General features: G+C 37.3%; 1 protein-coding gene across 1 annotated transcript in view; it reads left to right on the top strand.

The window, feature by feature from the left end:
- Positions 1–750: 750 nt before the first annotated feature.
- Positions 751–17,527, top strand: part of METTL3 (methyltransferase 3, N6-adenosine-methyltransferase complex catalytic subunit) — a 21,407-nt gene continuing 4,630 nt past the window's right edge. Inside the window, exon 1 of the mRNA XM_069097784.1 lies at positions 751–1,035. Within this exon, the coding sequence (XP_068953885.1) occupies positions 768–1,035 (268 nt within the window). The 5' untranslated portion in view covers positions 751–767. The remainder of the gene's footprint in view (positions 1,036–17,527) is intronic.

Raw genomic sequence — 17,527 nt, 5'->3', positions numbered from 1 at the left:
AAACTATTTGATATTTAATGCTTTTCACAACTTTTATACTTTGCTTCCCTCCACACTCTCTAAGACCCAGCTACACGTGTTCCTGTTGTTTCTTAGGCAAACTGACACTTTATGCAGGCAAAAAAAAAGTATACACACACTCATACATGAATATATTTATGCACTATATACATATATGTGCATGCATATTGTCTCCCCATTGGGATAAGAGCTCCTGCGGAGGCAGGGACTATTTTTGTCTTTCTTAGCATAACCAGTACTTTGCAGTCTCTGGCAAATGCCTGTTTACTCACTGACCCACTGACTTGAGTGAAGGTATATTTAAAATAGCCCGTAATTCACAGGGTGGTTATGAGAAGCAAACGAGTTAAGGTATGTAAGGTGCTTTGCAAGTCCTTAAAACATGCTAGGCTAGCTATTATTATGGTTATATTAACTCAGTTTCCTCATCTGTAAAATTAGAGGCCTGTACAAGATGATGTCTAAGGGCCAATCCAGCTTTAGACCCTTTCACCCTAAGATATGCCTTCTTAATGAGTTAACTAACATGGCCCCTCTTCTGCTAACCTCCGACATGGCCGCACGTGTGGCTATAATCAACATGGCCGTCCTCCTGCCAACTACCAACATGGTTATTTCGGCTTCAGCTTGACAGTACCCACCGGTGCTTGCGGCATTTTACGCCACCAAAAAGGAAAATGGTGACTTTTTATACCCGTAATTAATATGGTTCCCACTTTGGCTTCAACGTAAGGGCGGAAGCAGTAATGACGCAATACTCAGGTACCTCGCCACAGAGCTTCTTCCTGTTTGGTACCAAGTGTCCATGTGAAGTTTCTACACCTCACTCCCGGTGTCGTGGCCCTGGCTGGGGAGGAGGTGCAGGGGCTGCTGCAGCTTCGCCGCTCCTTTCCCCGGGACGTGAGGAGGCGAAGATGTCCGACACATGGAGCTCTATCCAGGCCCACAAGAAGCAGCTGGACTCGCTGCGGGAGAGGCTGCAGCGGCGGCGGAAGCAGGACTCGGGGCACCTCGGTGAGGAGCGGGCGCGGAAGGGGGAAGGCACGGCAGGCCTTCCTGAGCTAAGGGTCCTGGGACGGGCGGGGCTGAGTAGAAAAGAGGCAGAGAGGAGTCGAGGCTCGGCGTCCCTCCCATACCGCTCTTCAGGGATCCCCTCTGGCATCCCCGGTGTCCCAGCGGAGTGTGTGTCACATAAGCATCGAGCTGACGCTCCGAGTGCTCCACCAAAGGGTCCTAGATCCTCTTTTTAAAGAATTCACTACCTACTAGGGTACCTTATTGCACTTTTGAACAGCACTTAATCATTAGGGTTTTATTCTTAACATCAAGCTGAAAAATGCTTCTGCACCTTCTACTGATAGCTCCAGGCTCTGCTGTCTCAGGCCAAGAAGTCCGATTAATCTCTAGTTTGATGAGAGATCCCCCTAAACTCTCCACCACATGACAGCCTTTCCTCTATATGGAGGGAGTTGTGCTGCTACACGCCCCCCTCCATCAGTGAATCTTTTTTCCAAATTAAACAACCTTGTCCTTTCAACAGATCCGTGTTTTTCAGTCCTTTCATCATCTTAGTTGTCTTTTCAGTACACGCCCCAAAGGGTAGAAGATGGGCCACTCTAGCCCCCTAGAAAGTTCACATCCCCAACAATCCAGCTCTTGATTTTCAACCCAATTTTTAAAGATCCAACACCGGTAAAAATCTAATTCCAATGCATCTCCACCTTTGTTCTTGCTGTGCAGAATGGGTATACTGTCCCGTAGGTGAGAGGGGAAGATACTACTTCCAAGGAAATTGAAGTGTGTCTGTTTCTTATCAGTGCTGGAAAGAGAGGGCTAGGTTAGTAAATGCAAGGGACCTTTGGTCCCTGTAAAGTGGTCCATGGATTGATAATGTGAGAACCACTATTGTTGTACTGGACATTGTTTATTCCTATCCAGCTTTCACCAATTACGACTCTGGACCTCTTTCTGAGGTAATTTGGTGGCAGGATAGAGCACCGAGTTCAAGTTATGAAGACTTAAGTTCAGATCCAACTTCAAATATTTACTATCTGTGTGATCCTGGGCAAGTCACTTAACCTCTGTTTGTCTCCATTTTCTCCACTGTAAAGTAAGGATAATAACAGCACTTATTCAAATACTGTGTTTAGCATAGTGCCCCACACATAGTAGGTTATTTCTTTCCCCTCCCCTCCTTTTTCCCCCTTTCCCTTTTCTGCATTGTATCTGAATAGCTTTGATTTTGATTTTAATTGTTCTACATTACATTTACTTATACAAACAAATACAGTCATTTTTGATAATAACTAAGAAACTGCATGGTATAACGTATAGAGATCTAGAAGTGACCATTAACCAGTCTGGGCTTCAGTTTCCAAATGTACAAAATGAAGTTAATAATGCCTTTTGTGAACTCAAATGAAATATTGTTTAAGTGTTTTGCAAAATTTTAAAGATCTTTAGAAATGTCAGATATTTACATATATGTCCAAGCAACATTTTATGGGAAATGTCATATGTGTATTTATATAAATTCGTTCACACAGTATGTTCTTGTTACATATGTTATGTACGTATATAATAAATATAGTTCAGCTTGGCTAAGTTGTAGAATACTAGAAAAGAATCAGGGCAACATGAGTTCAAATACTAACATACTATCAGACACTTGCTACCCGTGGACCCCAGGCAAGTCATTTAACTTCCCTGTACCCTTACTTTCTTCATCTTTAAAATGTAATTAACACTACCAGGAAAGGCAGTGTGATATAGTAGCTGGAGTGCTACTCTTGAAGTCCTCACATACCTGAGTTTGAATCCTGATGCAACTGCTCAGTGGTTATGTGATCCTGAGGAAGTCATTTCATCTCCTCATTCTTCCAATTTCCTCAGACATTGACTAGCTAGACAGTCTCAAAGCCTCAGTTTCCTCATCTTTAAAATTTGGTTATAATAATCATAGCACCTACCTTATAGGGTTGTTGTGAAGTTCAGATAAGGTAATATATGTAAAGCATTTTGCAATCCTTAAATTGCTATATAAATGCTAGATGCCCTCCCATAAATCCTCCATAGAAGGCCTTCCTCTAAGGCTTTTAACATAACATGGGTACTAATGTAGCACAAAATCTATCTGTTTATCCTTTATTTTTTTCTTTAACATTTAAAATTTTTTTGTTGATAAATTTTGTTTTATCATATCATAAACATCCACAATTTATTCCTTTATAGTGTTTAATCCATGAAAACAGTATGCAAAACAGAATAAAAAGTGACATTTGACCATAGATTCATAGATTTAGAGTTAAAAAGAACTCAGAGGCCATCTTCTTCATTTTGTAAAATAAAGAGACTGAGGGCAAGAGATGTGAACTGCGTTGCCCAATGTCACATACAGCTAGTAGGGAGCAGAACTGGGATTCAAACTGAGGTTCTCTGGCTCCAAATACTGTCCTCTCTCAACCATATTACATTGACAGTACATAAAACCTCACGCTAATAGTTTAACTGTTTACTAAAAGAAAAGAAGAATCAGTGTTTGGTTGTCAGCAAGTATTTTTGAAGAACCTATGTTCCAGGCACCTTGCTAAGGGCTGGGAAAGAAAGTTTAAAAAAAAAACGCCAGAATGGTCCTTTGCCCTCAAGCTCAGGGTCTATTGAGGGAGATAACATGTCAGTAACTGTATGAATAAGATATATATATGGGAAAAATTGGAGGTTATAGGGAAGCACTAGCATTAAAGGGAATTGGAAAAGGCTTCTGGTAGAAGATGGGATTTTAGCTGGAACTTGAAGGGAGCCAGAAGCCACAGATGAGAAGGGAGAGAATTCCAGGCATGATGGACAGACGGTAAAAATAGCTATGCATATCTGTTACAAGAAATTTCTTTTCTCCCTACCCCAACCCTACCAGGGGATGGATAGGGGAGAGGGAGAACAAATGGATTTTTTTTTAATAGAAAGGTAGCAGGATGCTACAGATGTTCAATGTTGCATGAACTTTCAGATAAGGCCACTCACAACATTACTAATTTTAACAATTTTATTTAACTGTTTTACTTTTTCCAAGAGATCTCTCATGAAGTGGGAATAATCTATAAATATAGGTCATGTGAAAATAAAATACATCAATAAAGCTTTAAATTTAAAAGAAAAAGAGAATATACAGAGTTAAAGATGGAGTGTCTTATTTGAGGAATGTCAAAGAGGCCAGTGTCACTGTATTGCATGGTTTGTGGAGGGGAGTAAAAATGTAAGACTGGAAAGGTAGGAAGGGGTTAGGTTATGAAGGGTTTTAAAAGCCAAACAGAGGATTTTGTATTTGATCCTGAAGGTAATAAGGAGCCACTGGAGTTTATTGATTAGCTTTAAATTTAGTAAGATAATTCTAACATTATCCATTGTTTTTTTTTTTTATATGAGTTTTATTTCCCATTTGTTCCCATTCCCATAATGTTGTTATAGTAATTATGTTCTTCTTTTGGTTTGGCTGTCTTTGTTCTGCATCTTTTCGTATATATATTTCTCCAGCCCCAAAACTCTCTCCTAAACTCTAGCCCTACATTACCAAGTGTCTCTTGGGCATCTCTATCTGGAAACGCTGTGGGCGTCTCAGACTCAACATGGCAAGAAGAGAATTTATTATAAATTTTCTGATTAACACCCCTCCTTCAAACTTTACTGTTTCTGATGAAAAACCATTAAATTCCCAGTTATCCAGTTTTGAAACCTTGAAGTCTTTGATAACTGTCGTCTTCAGTGACTTACCAGGTTTTGGTGATTCTACATCTCTTATATCAATCCACTTCTCTGCCACTGAACTTCAATGACTCAAAAAGAAAGAGTGAGGCTGGTGATTTGGGATGAACACCATAGTCAGGCCCCCATCACCTTTCATCTGAACTATCATAGTAGCTTGCTAGTTGGTTTCCTGATTCCTGTCTCTTCATCCTCCACATTAGTACCAAATTGATTTATCTAAAACACAGATTGTATCTTATCAGTCCCATACTAAAAAATCCTCAATAAAAATCTTTAATCATTAAAACATAGATTTCCCAGCCAGGCATTTAAAGCCTTCTACGATATAGCTCCTATCTCCTTTTCCAGGCTTATTTCCTATTGTTTCTCTGCCCACATACTCTTCATTCCAGTCAAACTAGCCTACAAACTAGTTTATCTACATGAGAGACTATATTCCAACATCTTGCTTTTGTACGGTTGGTCTCCTAGGGGTACTTACTCCTTATCTCTGCCTTATAAAGACCCCAGCTTTCTTCAGAGCACAACTCAATTACTAACTCCTATCTGAAGTCTTTTCTGTTCTGTCCCTCTCTTGAAATTATGCTGCTTATATCTTCTGTTTACTTACTGTGCGTGCATATTTTATCCCCAAGCTGGAGAGCAAGCCCTTTTTTCTATTTCTAGCAAATAGCCTGGTGTCTTATATACATTAGATGTTGATAAATATTTGTTGAATTGGTCTTTCAATATTTCTTTGAATTCTTCATATTCATTGTTCCTTATGGTGCAGTCTCCTGCTCTCACTATATGTCTGATTCACTCCATTTTCCCATCATACTCTTCCAGAGTAATGTTTTTTTAAACCAGTTCTTGCACTCATACTATGACATGGTAATGTGCTATATGTTTATGCCATAACATGTTTCTCCATTGCCTATTGAATATGCCATTTTGATTTTTTTTTTTAAAGCAGTCAAGGTTAAGTAACTTGCTCAAGGTTATACGGCCAGTTATTTTTTGTGTGTGGGTGCCGAGAATCTGAGGCTGGGGCCGGCACTCTTACTCACTGTGCCACCTGGCCGCCCCTAAGCAATTGGGGTTAAGTAATTTGCTGAAGGTTACACAGCCAGTTATTCTGTGTGGGTGTTAAGTATCTGAGCCCGGAACCAATCCCAGGTCTCCCAACTCTGGGGCCGGTGCTCTTACCCATTTTGATTTTTCAGAAATTGTGGCTTTCCATGACTTTCAAGCATATAACATCAGTGGAAAACTTTTTTTTTTTTAATTAAGGTTCAAGATTGGTGGTTCCCCCATCCTTGATGGAGAAAACAGTTTGTTGAGATTTTTTTTAAATCAGTACTAATGATAAGCATTTGTAAGAAGGCTTCCACACACTAACATTTTTTTCTGAGGACAGAGTGGTAGAGAAATTCTACAAAGAACTTCGTAAAACTCCAAACCAGTTCAGAATGCTACTTAGTGACTTCAGTGGAAAGGTAGCAAAAGATGAAGAGGAGTATATGTGAAAGTATATTCCAGGAGAAAGAAACTAGAGGGATCAAAGACTTGTAGCTATAAAAGGGACACACCTCTAGATCTCGAAAACTTCAGAAGAAGAATTGACAGGCATCGGATATGGCAAGAACGAAATTTCCTGCATTTTAACAGATATTGTTATTGATTTAGATATTATCCTGATTCAGTTATCTGTGTACAATCAGATCATAGAGTTGTCAGAGCAAAGATCAGAATTTGTGAGGAGCTGCAGCAGAAGAAATAAAAATGAGAAAAAGGTGTGGCACACAACTAAAATAATTTAAACAAATTGTTGGAAATTTTAAAATGAGAAATAAACAACAGAATTGACATCAGTAGCAACTTTAATAATTTTATCCCAAAGTTTAGCCAATATAAATTAATTGCTCCCAAAATCAGGAGCTCAGAAAGCACCATGATCAGCAAACATATAACTTAATTACAGAATGGAGAGAGAGGGTTGCCAAAACTAACCAAATTAGTATACAGATTTGTCCTGAATATTCCAAAGAAGAATGATGAATGATCATGAGCAGTATCATGTTATAAAAGAGAAAAGCAGTGGTGTGTAAAACCAGTTTAGAGAAGGATTATCCCTCCCCCAAAAAATGGAAAAATCATTGATAAACATATTAAGTGATGTTGGCGAGTAAGGCTGATTCTTATAAAAAGTACTTGGAGCTATCAGATGGTTCAACATCAGAATTTATCTATGGAAATAGCATGAAACCACCTATATGTGCTGTCTCCCTCAATAGAATTTGAGTTCCTTGGAAAAAGCAACTCTCATATTTTTCTGTTTATATCCCCAGTGCTTAACAAAGTACTTTGTATACAGTAAGCTTTTACATGCTTTTTAATGTATTCAGAAACATTCTGTATATCCTTTGTGTTGAACAGTAAGCTATGAAAATCATTTCTTTGAATTTAAGCCTCTAATGTCCTGGGCAAAATCAGTAGTTTGAAAACATTTTCTAAGTTGTACTTTATATAATCATTTATCTTTCTTTCTAACATCCCAGCCCTTCTGGATGTGGGATGCTGCATACACAATTGAACCAGCTGCTATGACCATAATTAGGATCATAAACTTTAGTGAGTTTATAGTGAGATTATCTAGTCCAGCCTACTCATTTTAGAGATGAACAAAGTCAGACCTTGAGGGTTTTAAGTAATTCCTTCAAGGTCACATGGGAAGTAAATAGCAGAATGAATTTTCTAAGCTAGGTCCTCAGACTCTCACCCAGTCAATACTCTTGTCATTACATTGAGGCTTTCTCCATTGAAAGAGTCTAGAGAGAATGTTACAAGATTACCAACAAAAATACTGAGCTTGGTCCCAAAGAAAAGACATGAGAAGATACATCCTCCCACTCTTTTGCATAGGTGAGAGATCTACAAGTGTAAAACATTTCTAGGTTTTTCTGATATATTGATTAGTTTTTCTGAAACTTTGTCCTCTTTCTTAAAAATTAAAAAATTCTGTTGTAGCATATGGCTCTCTGAAGGAGAAAATTTAGGTGCTGCAAAAAAAAAGATATTAGTAACATTTATTTTAAAAATAAATACATTAATTTTGGCTTGCATTTATAATCTGACCCTCCTACTACATCCCCATTGAAAGAAAAAAGAAAAAACAAAATCTGAATCATAAACACACATAGTCCTTGAAATACAAATTTCCACATTGGCCAGACTCAAGAATATATATTTCTCTCTGCATTTTAAGTTAATCACTTCTTTGGCAGGAGGTGACAATTGTTTCATTTTCATTCTTCTGGATTCATGGTCTGTTACTGACTTGATGAGAGTTCTAAAATCTTTCAAAGTTGTTAAGAGTTTATAGAAAAAGGGCAGCTAGGTGAATAGAGTACCAGTCTGGAGTCAGGAGGACCTGAGTTCAAATTCAGCCTCAGACACTTAACACTTACTAGTTGTGTGACCTTGGGCAAGTCACTTAACCCCAATTGCCCTGCCTTACCCCCAAAACAAAACAAAAAATTCTATAGAAAAGAACTGGAAACAAAGAAGGTGATGATCAGTTGGGGGAGTAGCTACACAGATTGACAAGAATTCACAGAAGCATAGGATGACTCATGAAGGAGTACCGAGTGAAGTACAATATACACAATGACTGTGACGATATTGATTGGACAGAAACTGAAACTAAACGCTGTAGTTATAGTGATCAAACTCTGGCTCCAGAGAATAGTTAAGAAATTACACCTCCCTCCCTTCATTGCAGTTTTTTTTTTTTTTTGCTTTTTGGAGGGCAGTTGAGGTTAAGTGACTTGCCCAAGGTCACATGACTCGTTTTTGTGTTAAGTGTGTGAGGCCGGATTTGAACTCAGGTCTTTCTGACTCCAGGGCTGGTGCTCTATTTCTATTCACTGCACCACCTGGCTGTGCGCCGCGCCCCCCCCATTGCAGATATTTTGGCTATGGGTGTGAAATAATGACATGTACTATCAAAATATGGTTTACATGCTGGTTTTTCTGAACTGTTTCTTTTTTTACTTTTTATCAGAAGAGGTGGCTTTCTTAGTAAAGGAAGAGAAATGCAGGTGTTACAGAAACAAAGATAGCAATACAAATAAGATTAAAAAAAAGACAGGCATAGGAGAGGAGAGAGAAAAGAGAAAAGACAGATTAAGGAGAGAAAGGGGAGAGGCCTCAGAAAGTTTGAAAACCATTACCCCTGCAGTTAGTTGCCCAACCTGTAGAGCTGGTTCCTTAGTGCATTTATCATGGACAGATGTAGTGACTGGACAGCAAACTTGGCCCAGAATCAGATAGGAGGAGAGTAAGGTAGGTTGCCTTTCAGAAATTGTGTAGTGCTTTTCCCTGAAAGAAAGGACTATCTTTTTAATATCAGTATTCTTCATGGTGCTGTTGTATTTGTACTCCCACCACTTACCACAATGCTTGGCACATAGTAAGCACTGTTAAATGTTTGTTGACTGTTTATATGACTATGTCATGGAATACCCATCCCTAAAGAATTAAATCTGCAGATCACCCAAAGTGCAGTGTGTGTAGCAGGGGTGCGGGTCTGTTGTAGTGTATTTAGGGCAGGGTGGGGGAAGGGATACTGTTTGAAGGTGGAGGAGCCAAGAGTAGGCTGCAGTGCCCGTAAAGAACTGACCAAAAGAAACAGTGAAAAGGATATGTTCAGAGATACATAAACAGAAAAGGAGATGGGCTAGTCATGTCTTGAGAGCAAAATAATCAGTGGTCATCTAGGCTACACGCTCTAAATAAAGTCAGAAGATGGAGGGTTTCTTATTTCCAGCATGCTGAGATGACCCTTACTGAGGATTTATGGGAAGATGTGAACAGAATTTACAGGGATGAAAATGCCTGAATGGATTAGTTTGTACTCTTGAAAGCAGTACTCACATAGCCTTTAAAGTACTTGTACTTTAACTTTTTAATAAAAAATTCCATGCAAGTAGTCAGAAGCTTTAATAAATTTTAAATTCTCTGTATGATCTGTTTCTTTATAATAGAAGGAAATAAAATTGGTCGGACACAGTATTTTTATAGTAGTACAGACTGCCTTGCTTGCTTAGTGGAACTGAACGCTGAGAAACAAGTAGGTTCATAAAATCCTAAATTTAGATAAGAAAGAAATCCTAACTTTAGATATCTAGTGCAATTCCTTCATTTTACAGATGAGGAAACTGAGATCCCAGCATGTGAAATAATTCGTCAAAGCTCACACAACCAGGGCCTTTTACTGCAAATACTCTGCTCTTTCTGCCACCACAAAAATTTATCCAGCTCACAAACAAAAAGTATTATGACCGTAGATCTGCCCAAATATCCTTTCTTTTGAAAACTGTCTAAGCTCCCCATATGAATGTAATTAATTAGGTGAGAGATTTTTCTAAGTATTATCTTAGTAAATCTTTTGAAATAAAATAATTATCTTTTGATGGAAATCTGCATTTTTTAAGATAGGAAACAATATCTTTGGCTTTATTATTATCTTAAATTAAAAGGCCCTCTTTGCTGCTATATGCTTAATATAGAACATAAATGCCTGTCCATTTATTTTGGAAATTCCTGTATACTGGATTATTAGATTTCCAATATTTACATTTTTGTAAATGTGTTTGAACTTGATGGGTTGCTGAATTAACTAATTTTGTTGGGCCTCTTAGCACATCAAAAGGGTGTTGTTGTTTTAAGTCAACCTTGGTGTAAAAGATAAGCACAAACATAATTTAATGGTGCTATTTAATCTTGGCAAAGTGTTAATTATTAGGTTAAGAGTAGAAATTATTGGACCAGTGAGTAACATATGGACACTCAGATGTTTAGGTGAACGAAATTAATTTATTAATGGAATGATATTACCTGATTGTTGAGAATTATTACATGAATATATATAAAACTGGAAAAGAAGTGCCTTCTTTCCTTGGAGTCCTGAATGCAAATAAAGGAAACAGGAGAGACTTTCTAATTTCCATCCAGAATTCTGTGAGGACAATACAGATTAAGATAGTAGAGCTGAAATAAATGATTGGTCAGATTTGCAAAGGGAAAAGATGGACAACAAATTTTCGGTGTTCATTGGTTGAGATGGTTCTCTATCTTGAATTCTTTTTTATATTACGAAATAATGACTAATTTGTAAAAAGCACTTTGATTCTCATATTAACTAATACAAATCAAAAAGGTGTTACAGAAAGAAATACTCATAATTCTTGTTTCTAAAATGTAGTTGATGGTATCAACAGGATACATAAGAAATTATTTTAATAGCATATTTTAAACTCATTGACATTCATGTTAAAATCAAAATTAATGTTTTGTGTGTGTTTTTTTTTCAGTAATGTAAGATAGGCCTCAGAAAATATCTGATTATAGTGCTTAAAATATTTTTGTGGGTAGGATAGTTTTATAAGTGTTTTTAAATCAAATAACATCTCTAAAGAATTGGGTAGTATCTTTAGTCAATAGAGCAGCCAACATGAAGGGATCATTCAGTGGGTTTCATTTAAGTTAAAAGAGCCATCATCCAGCCAAGTTTACATGTGGGATTGCATGTTTTGAATTTGGTAATAATAGATGTCATGGGAAAGTCAGAAGAGGTTACTCCTCTCTTTTGAATCTTTAGATTCCTGTGCTTCATTCTTATGAGAGTCACATACAAAGAATGGATATTTGGCAGGAAAATAAGGTGGTGTTTCACAGCTGCAGCTTTGAGAAAAGTGTTTAAAGAATCATTATTTGTGACAGTTTGAGTAGACTATTCCCACACAGGATTTGGGGTTAGATAACAGTTATAAGGATAGGACACTCAAGAATTCACTATGTAGTTTTGAAATCATGATATAGTAGTTTCTGACTATATAACTAAGTAGATCAGTAGTTTCTAACAATTTTGAGATCTTTCATACCACTTTTAAATTTCTTATACCCAAATGACATGTGTCTACTATAGACTCAGGGAAGGTTTCCAGAAACAGTGAAAATACTATAGGTTGGGTCAAAACATAGAAATGTTCCTGAGTTAACATAGGCCTCCATTTGCTACATAACAATGTCAAGGACATCTGTATTATGTTGGATGTTCTCTACTCAAAGTATCGATGAACATTAAGAAAAATATTGTCCAGATAAAATGTGACCTACATGTGACATCAGCTGAAAATTTCAGAATGTTCATAATGTTGTAATAGATCTAGTTATTCAAGATCAATTTAAATCCTTCCCCTGCATCACAGGTAGAATCATCTGGGCATTCTGATGTGACTAGAAACAATCACATCAGCACTAAAATACCAAATTTAGTTTTCTAAAATAGATTTCCTCCTCTATCACTCCCCCTCCCAAAGAACTATCACTTATAACAAAGGAAAAAAAATTTTTTTAAGAGGAAGGGGGGTGAATATTTTAGCAAAATCAATCAACATAGTTTTAAAATTTTGATCTTCTATATAGTGTTTCATGCCCTAGAATAGCCATAGGACACTCCTTTCCGAGAAAGGAAGAGGAAATGGCAACAGGAGTTGTCTTCTCATATTTTTTATTTGGGGCCAAGCATCTTCATTATAAACAGCCTCACAACTTTAAGTTTCACTGTTTTTGTGACAGTTCTACATTGTCATATTGTTTTCTTGGCTCTGCTATTTCACTTTTCATCAATTCATATAAGTCTTTTCCTGTATTCATTATTATTTTCATCATTTTTTTTAGCAACAGTAATATTTCATTACATTCATGTACCATAATTTGTTTAGTCGTTATCCAAACAATGAATACTTGTCTTGTTTTCAGTTCTTTGCTACCAGAAAACGTGCTGTTATGAACATTTTGGTGAATGTGGAGCCATTCTTTTTTTCAGCGACCTCCTTGGGATATATATGCCTAGGAGTGGACTCTGAGTCAATGGATATGGGTATTTTTTAGCCATTTCATGGGCATAATTCTAAGTGACTTTTCAGAATGGTTTATTATTTCACAGCTCCACCAGCAATTGATTACTGTGCCTGTCTTTACACAACTCTTCTAACATTTAGTGTTCCCATCTTTTGTCATCTTTGCCAGTTTGCTGGGTGTAAGGTGAAACCTCAGGGTCATTGTCATTTGCATTTTATTAGCCTAATCTTCAAGTTTTAAGAAATTCTTGTGATCTAACAAGTTAGATTGAGAAAGAACTCAAGTAGAAAGTAGACTTTCTGAAAGTTTTTTGCTTTTTTGGATAGAGAGCTTGAATTATTTAAAATACATTTTTATTGACATCTTTTGTTTTCACATCTTTCTAAATTTCCCTCCGTCTCCTATAGAACTGATTTTTTTTTTTTTAAAGAAAAGCTTGTAGGGAGGGAGTGGAGAATTGGCAAAAACTGATCAATACATTCAAAAAAATCTGGCAATACATACAGTTGTTCAGTATCTGTGTATCACTCCTCACCCCCACCTTTGCAAACAAGTAGGAAAAATTGTCTTCTCATATTCTCTTCTTTGAAGCTGTGCTTGTTCTTTATAATTTGCAACATTCATTTTTAACTGTATTGTGGTGAGTCTTTCCATTTACATTGTTGTAATCGTATTTTTTCTTGACCCTGCTTACCTCATTTAGCATTACTTCGTGTATTTCCAAGTTTCTTTTTATTCATGTTTGTTATTTCTTATAATGCAATAATACTCCATTACTTGTTATTTCTTATAATGCAATAATACTCCATTACTTATTTTATTCAGAAATTGTTGCAGTAATTTCATTTATTTTTATTAATATCGTTTTGGTTTTTATGTCACCTTCATTTCTGAATATATCCTTTCTTCTCCTACCTTAATCAGCCCTCCTTTGTAACAAATGTTACTGAGGAAAAGGGGAAGGGAGGAATACTTAAGTAAAACCAGCCAACTCTTTCATTAATTGTGTTTGACTATTTATGCAGTATTCCACATTGATAGACCTTCATCTCTTCACAGAAGAAGGGGAGGTACATTTTTCTTAACTCTCTAATCCCTGGCTTCCTTTAAGACTCAGCTCAGATTCTACCTTTTGAAGGAGGCCTTTCCTAGTCTCATTAGCTGCTAGTGCCTTCCCATCCAAGGTTACCTTGTGGCTGCTTTGTATGTCTTATGTATATTTATATGTATATATGTTAACTCCTCCATTAGAATATAAACTTCTTCAAGGGAGGGATTGTTTCAAATTTGTCTCTGAATCCCTAGAGCCTAGCACATAGTAGATAATAAATGCTTGCTTGCTGATTGATTGAACTCCCCAGGGCCAAGCTTGGTGAATGAATCAACAAGCATTTATTAAATAGCTACTGTGTTCCAGGCACTGTACTGGAGATAAAAAGGTGAACATGAAATAGTCTCTGCTCTCAAGGAGCTTACATTCTGATGGGGAAAAAACATGTGCATATGTAAGTACATGCAGAATATTTGCAAAATAAATACAGATTAACTTTTGAAAGGTAAGGCACTAACAGCTAGGGTGGAAGGGATGTGGAATGCAGGTCAAGAAAGGCTTTCCTGTAGAAGATGGTATTGAATTGAAACTTAAAAGAAACCAGGGTTTCCAACAGACAGAAATGAAGAGGGATTGCATTGGTTATCATTATTACATGAGTTGTAATAACTCAGTGCCTTGCTTTTTAAAACATCACAAACAGTATTTTCCCAGTTCATTGACTTTTACAATGGTTTAGACTTAGTTGTGAGAGGAAAAAACAGTCTGTTTCTTAACCTAGTTTTTATATTTTACAGGAGAGAAAAAGGATTTAATTTCATGCATATACATTATGCAGTGTTCTGTTTTACTAGGACTAAACCAAGATGATGTGATAGTCAGAATCAAAACTGTGGAAATTAACAACGGTTTACTCTTACCAGTTAATAGGAAAATGAAATTCTGCTTATCAAAGAGGCTGATCATATTTAAGATGTATCATTATCAGCAGAATATCGTGTATATCTGAGCTGTTTCCCTACGATTAAATTTTCAAATTTCATTAAAATAAATTCCATAATAATGAAAATCTCTGAATGACCAAAAGTTTTGTCATCTTTATCTGATAGTCCAGATTTTAGTATGACAAAAAAAGATCTTTGGAGCCCACTTTAACAAGACTGAATCTATATTACTTTATAGAGCTATACACCAATAGGAGTCTTATACAGAGTACTCCTTATTTTGTTTAGATGTAGATCAGCAAGCATGTAGTAAAAACGTAACATTTGCCAAGCAGTACGCTCAGGCATTGGGGGTAGAAAAGTAAATCTGACAAACCCTGCCCTCAAGGAATTTACATTCTACTTGGAGGATACAGGATGTTCACAGATATACATACACAAATACAAAGTGAGGATACAGGATGTTCACAGATATACATACATAAATACAAAGTGATTGGGGAGGTGGGCATTAGCAACTGGGGGACACAAGAAGGGCCTTTTGGAGGTGACAGTTGAGCTAAGCTACTTGAAGGGAGCTTGGGGTTCCAGAAGGAAGAGTGGAGTGGTGAGAACATTCTAGATATGAGAGGAACAACTTGTGCAAAGTCACAGAAAAAGGAGGTAGAATGGAATGTATGGGGAACAGCAGGTAGTCCAGTTTAATTGGAGGTATCATGCATGAGGGGAATAGTGGGTAAATAGGCTAGGTAGATAAACTGGAGCCAGATGGGGGAAAGGGCTTTAAATACCAAGGGAATTTGTATTTTATCTTAAAGGCAATGGGGAGCAACTGAAGTTTCTTAAGCAAGGGAAGGACAATCAGATTTGTACTTCAGGACAATCAATTTGGCAGTTCTTTGGAGGAAGAATTGAGAGAGGCTATATCAAGGAGACCAATTAGGAAGTTATTAGTTATCCAAATGGAAAGTAATGAGGGCTTGAATTTAGGGTAGTTGTGGGAATAGGGACAGAATATAGCAACTAAAGATGGTGGGGATGGAGATTACTGAGAAGGAAGAGATAAAAGCATGATTTCTTGGTTGCAGACCTAGTCTACCAGAATGATGGTGCTCTTTGACAGAAATTGGGAAGTTAGGAGGAGTGATAGGTGCGAGGGGAAAGATTATGAGTTTTGTTTTAAACCTATTAAGTTTGAGATGCTTATGGGATGTCTACATAGAAATGTCAAGCAGGCAGTTAGAATTGCTGGCCTGGAGCTCAGGGTTGAATATATAAATTTGAGAGTCACCTACATGGCTGAATAAAGGGGAGCTGATAAGATCACTAAGAGTACGTAGAAAGAAGAAAAAAGGAACCAGGACAGCCCTGAGGTATATCTGGTTAGAATGACCCTGCAAAAGAGACTGAGAAGAATTAGGTAGACAGGTAAGAAGAGAACCACAAAAGCAATGTCATTAAAACCTGAGCAAAGAATATTCATAAGGAGAAGGTGGTCAGCAGTATAAAATGCTAGCAATATCAAGAAGGATGAGCACTAAGAAACGTATCGGATTTGGTAATAGATAGTATTAGTGACGTTGGAGAGGGCAGTTTCAGTTAATTGTGTGGACAGAAACCAGATTATGAGGAGCTGAGAAGTGAGTGAGATGTGAGAAAGTAGAGGCAGTTTTTTCTAAGAATTGAATATGAAAGGGAATGAGAGGATAAAAGGAATGGTAGGTTCAAGTAAATTGATTTTTTTTTTCTTTTTGGAGGGGCAGTTGGGGTTAAGTGACTTGCCCAAGGTCACACGGTTAGCTTTTTTGTGTTAAGTGTCTGAGGCCAGCTTTGATCGGGTCCTCCTGACATCAGGACCTTTATTCACTGCACCACCAAGCTGCCCCTCAAGTAAATAGATTTTAAGGATAGATGAGGTCTGAGCATGTTTATAGGCAACTGGCAAGGAGCCAGTGAATAAGGAGAGGTTGAATATCAGGGTGAGTGGAGGATAATGGAAGGGACAAACTACCATTGATTTGTCCTTGATTCCCTCCCCCTCCCAGGTAGAGAGGTTGATATAGGCAAAAGGGAAGGACCACCTTATCCTTCAAGACTATAGCAAAGAAGAGAATGGGAGGTGATGTTGCAGTGATTTGAATTGTAGAACTAGGAAGGATGAGGAGCTTTCAGGGGATTATTTCATTTTTTGTGTGTATAAAGTATAAGGCAGAGTCATTTCCTGGGAGTTGACTGGGTGGGGAGGGGGTTGAAAAAAAATTTGGAGCATCTGCTGTGGAATGTTATAGTCAATCAGTGAAAAGTAAAAGGGGGTTACAGACTAGTTGAGATTGGATAGCATACCATAGAGGAATAGGGAAGAAGTGGTTGAAAAAGAAAATTACCAAATACAGACAGGTAGCATTCTTAAAGATTTAGTGGGTGTCAGGAAAATTTTGTTTCGTTTCCATTTTAATTAGATGATAATTCGTAAGTCAGAATAGTCCATTTCAGAGTCCTATCTCCTGGAAGTTCTCCCTTATGACAGTGACATAGCTTCAAGAAAGTTTGTTCTTCCTAACCCAAGAAGGTAGCCTAGCCTTGGCTTTTAGAAACTTTTCTCATCTTCAGACTGCTGTTTAATGACATCTAAATCAGAAGGTGACCCTGAAGGTAAAAAGTAGAGAAATTTACATCAAAGCATTGTGCCTTTATTAGTTTATTAACTTTGATGTGGAGTTTTGGAGAAGACTTTTGTGGGGAACTCACAAGATCATCCTGGGGAAAAGATTAGAAAGCTTAGTTGACTATTCCATGAAAGCCAAAAGGAAAGGCCAAGCTAATAGACCTGGTCAGAGAATCT

Source organism: Petaurus breviceps, unplaced genomic scaffold, assembly GCF_028583685.1.
Source record: "Petaurus breviceps papuanus isolate PSGF00001 unplaced genomic scaffold, PetGlider_PUasm1.0 37, whole genome shotgun sequence".
Lineage (NCBI taxonomy): Eukaryota > Metazoa > Chordata > Mammalia > Diprotodontia > Petauridae > Petaurus > Petaurus breviceps.
Note: the sequence above shows the minus strand (reverse complement) of the source record. Positions and strands in the feature narration are given on the sequence as shown.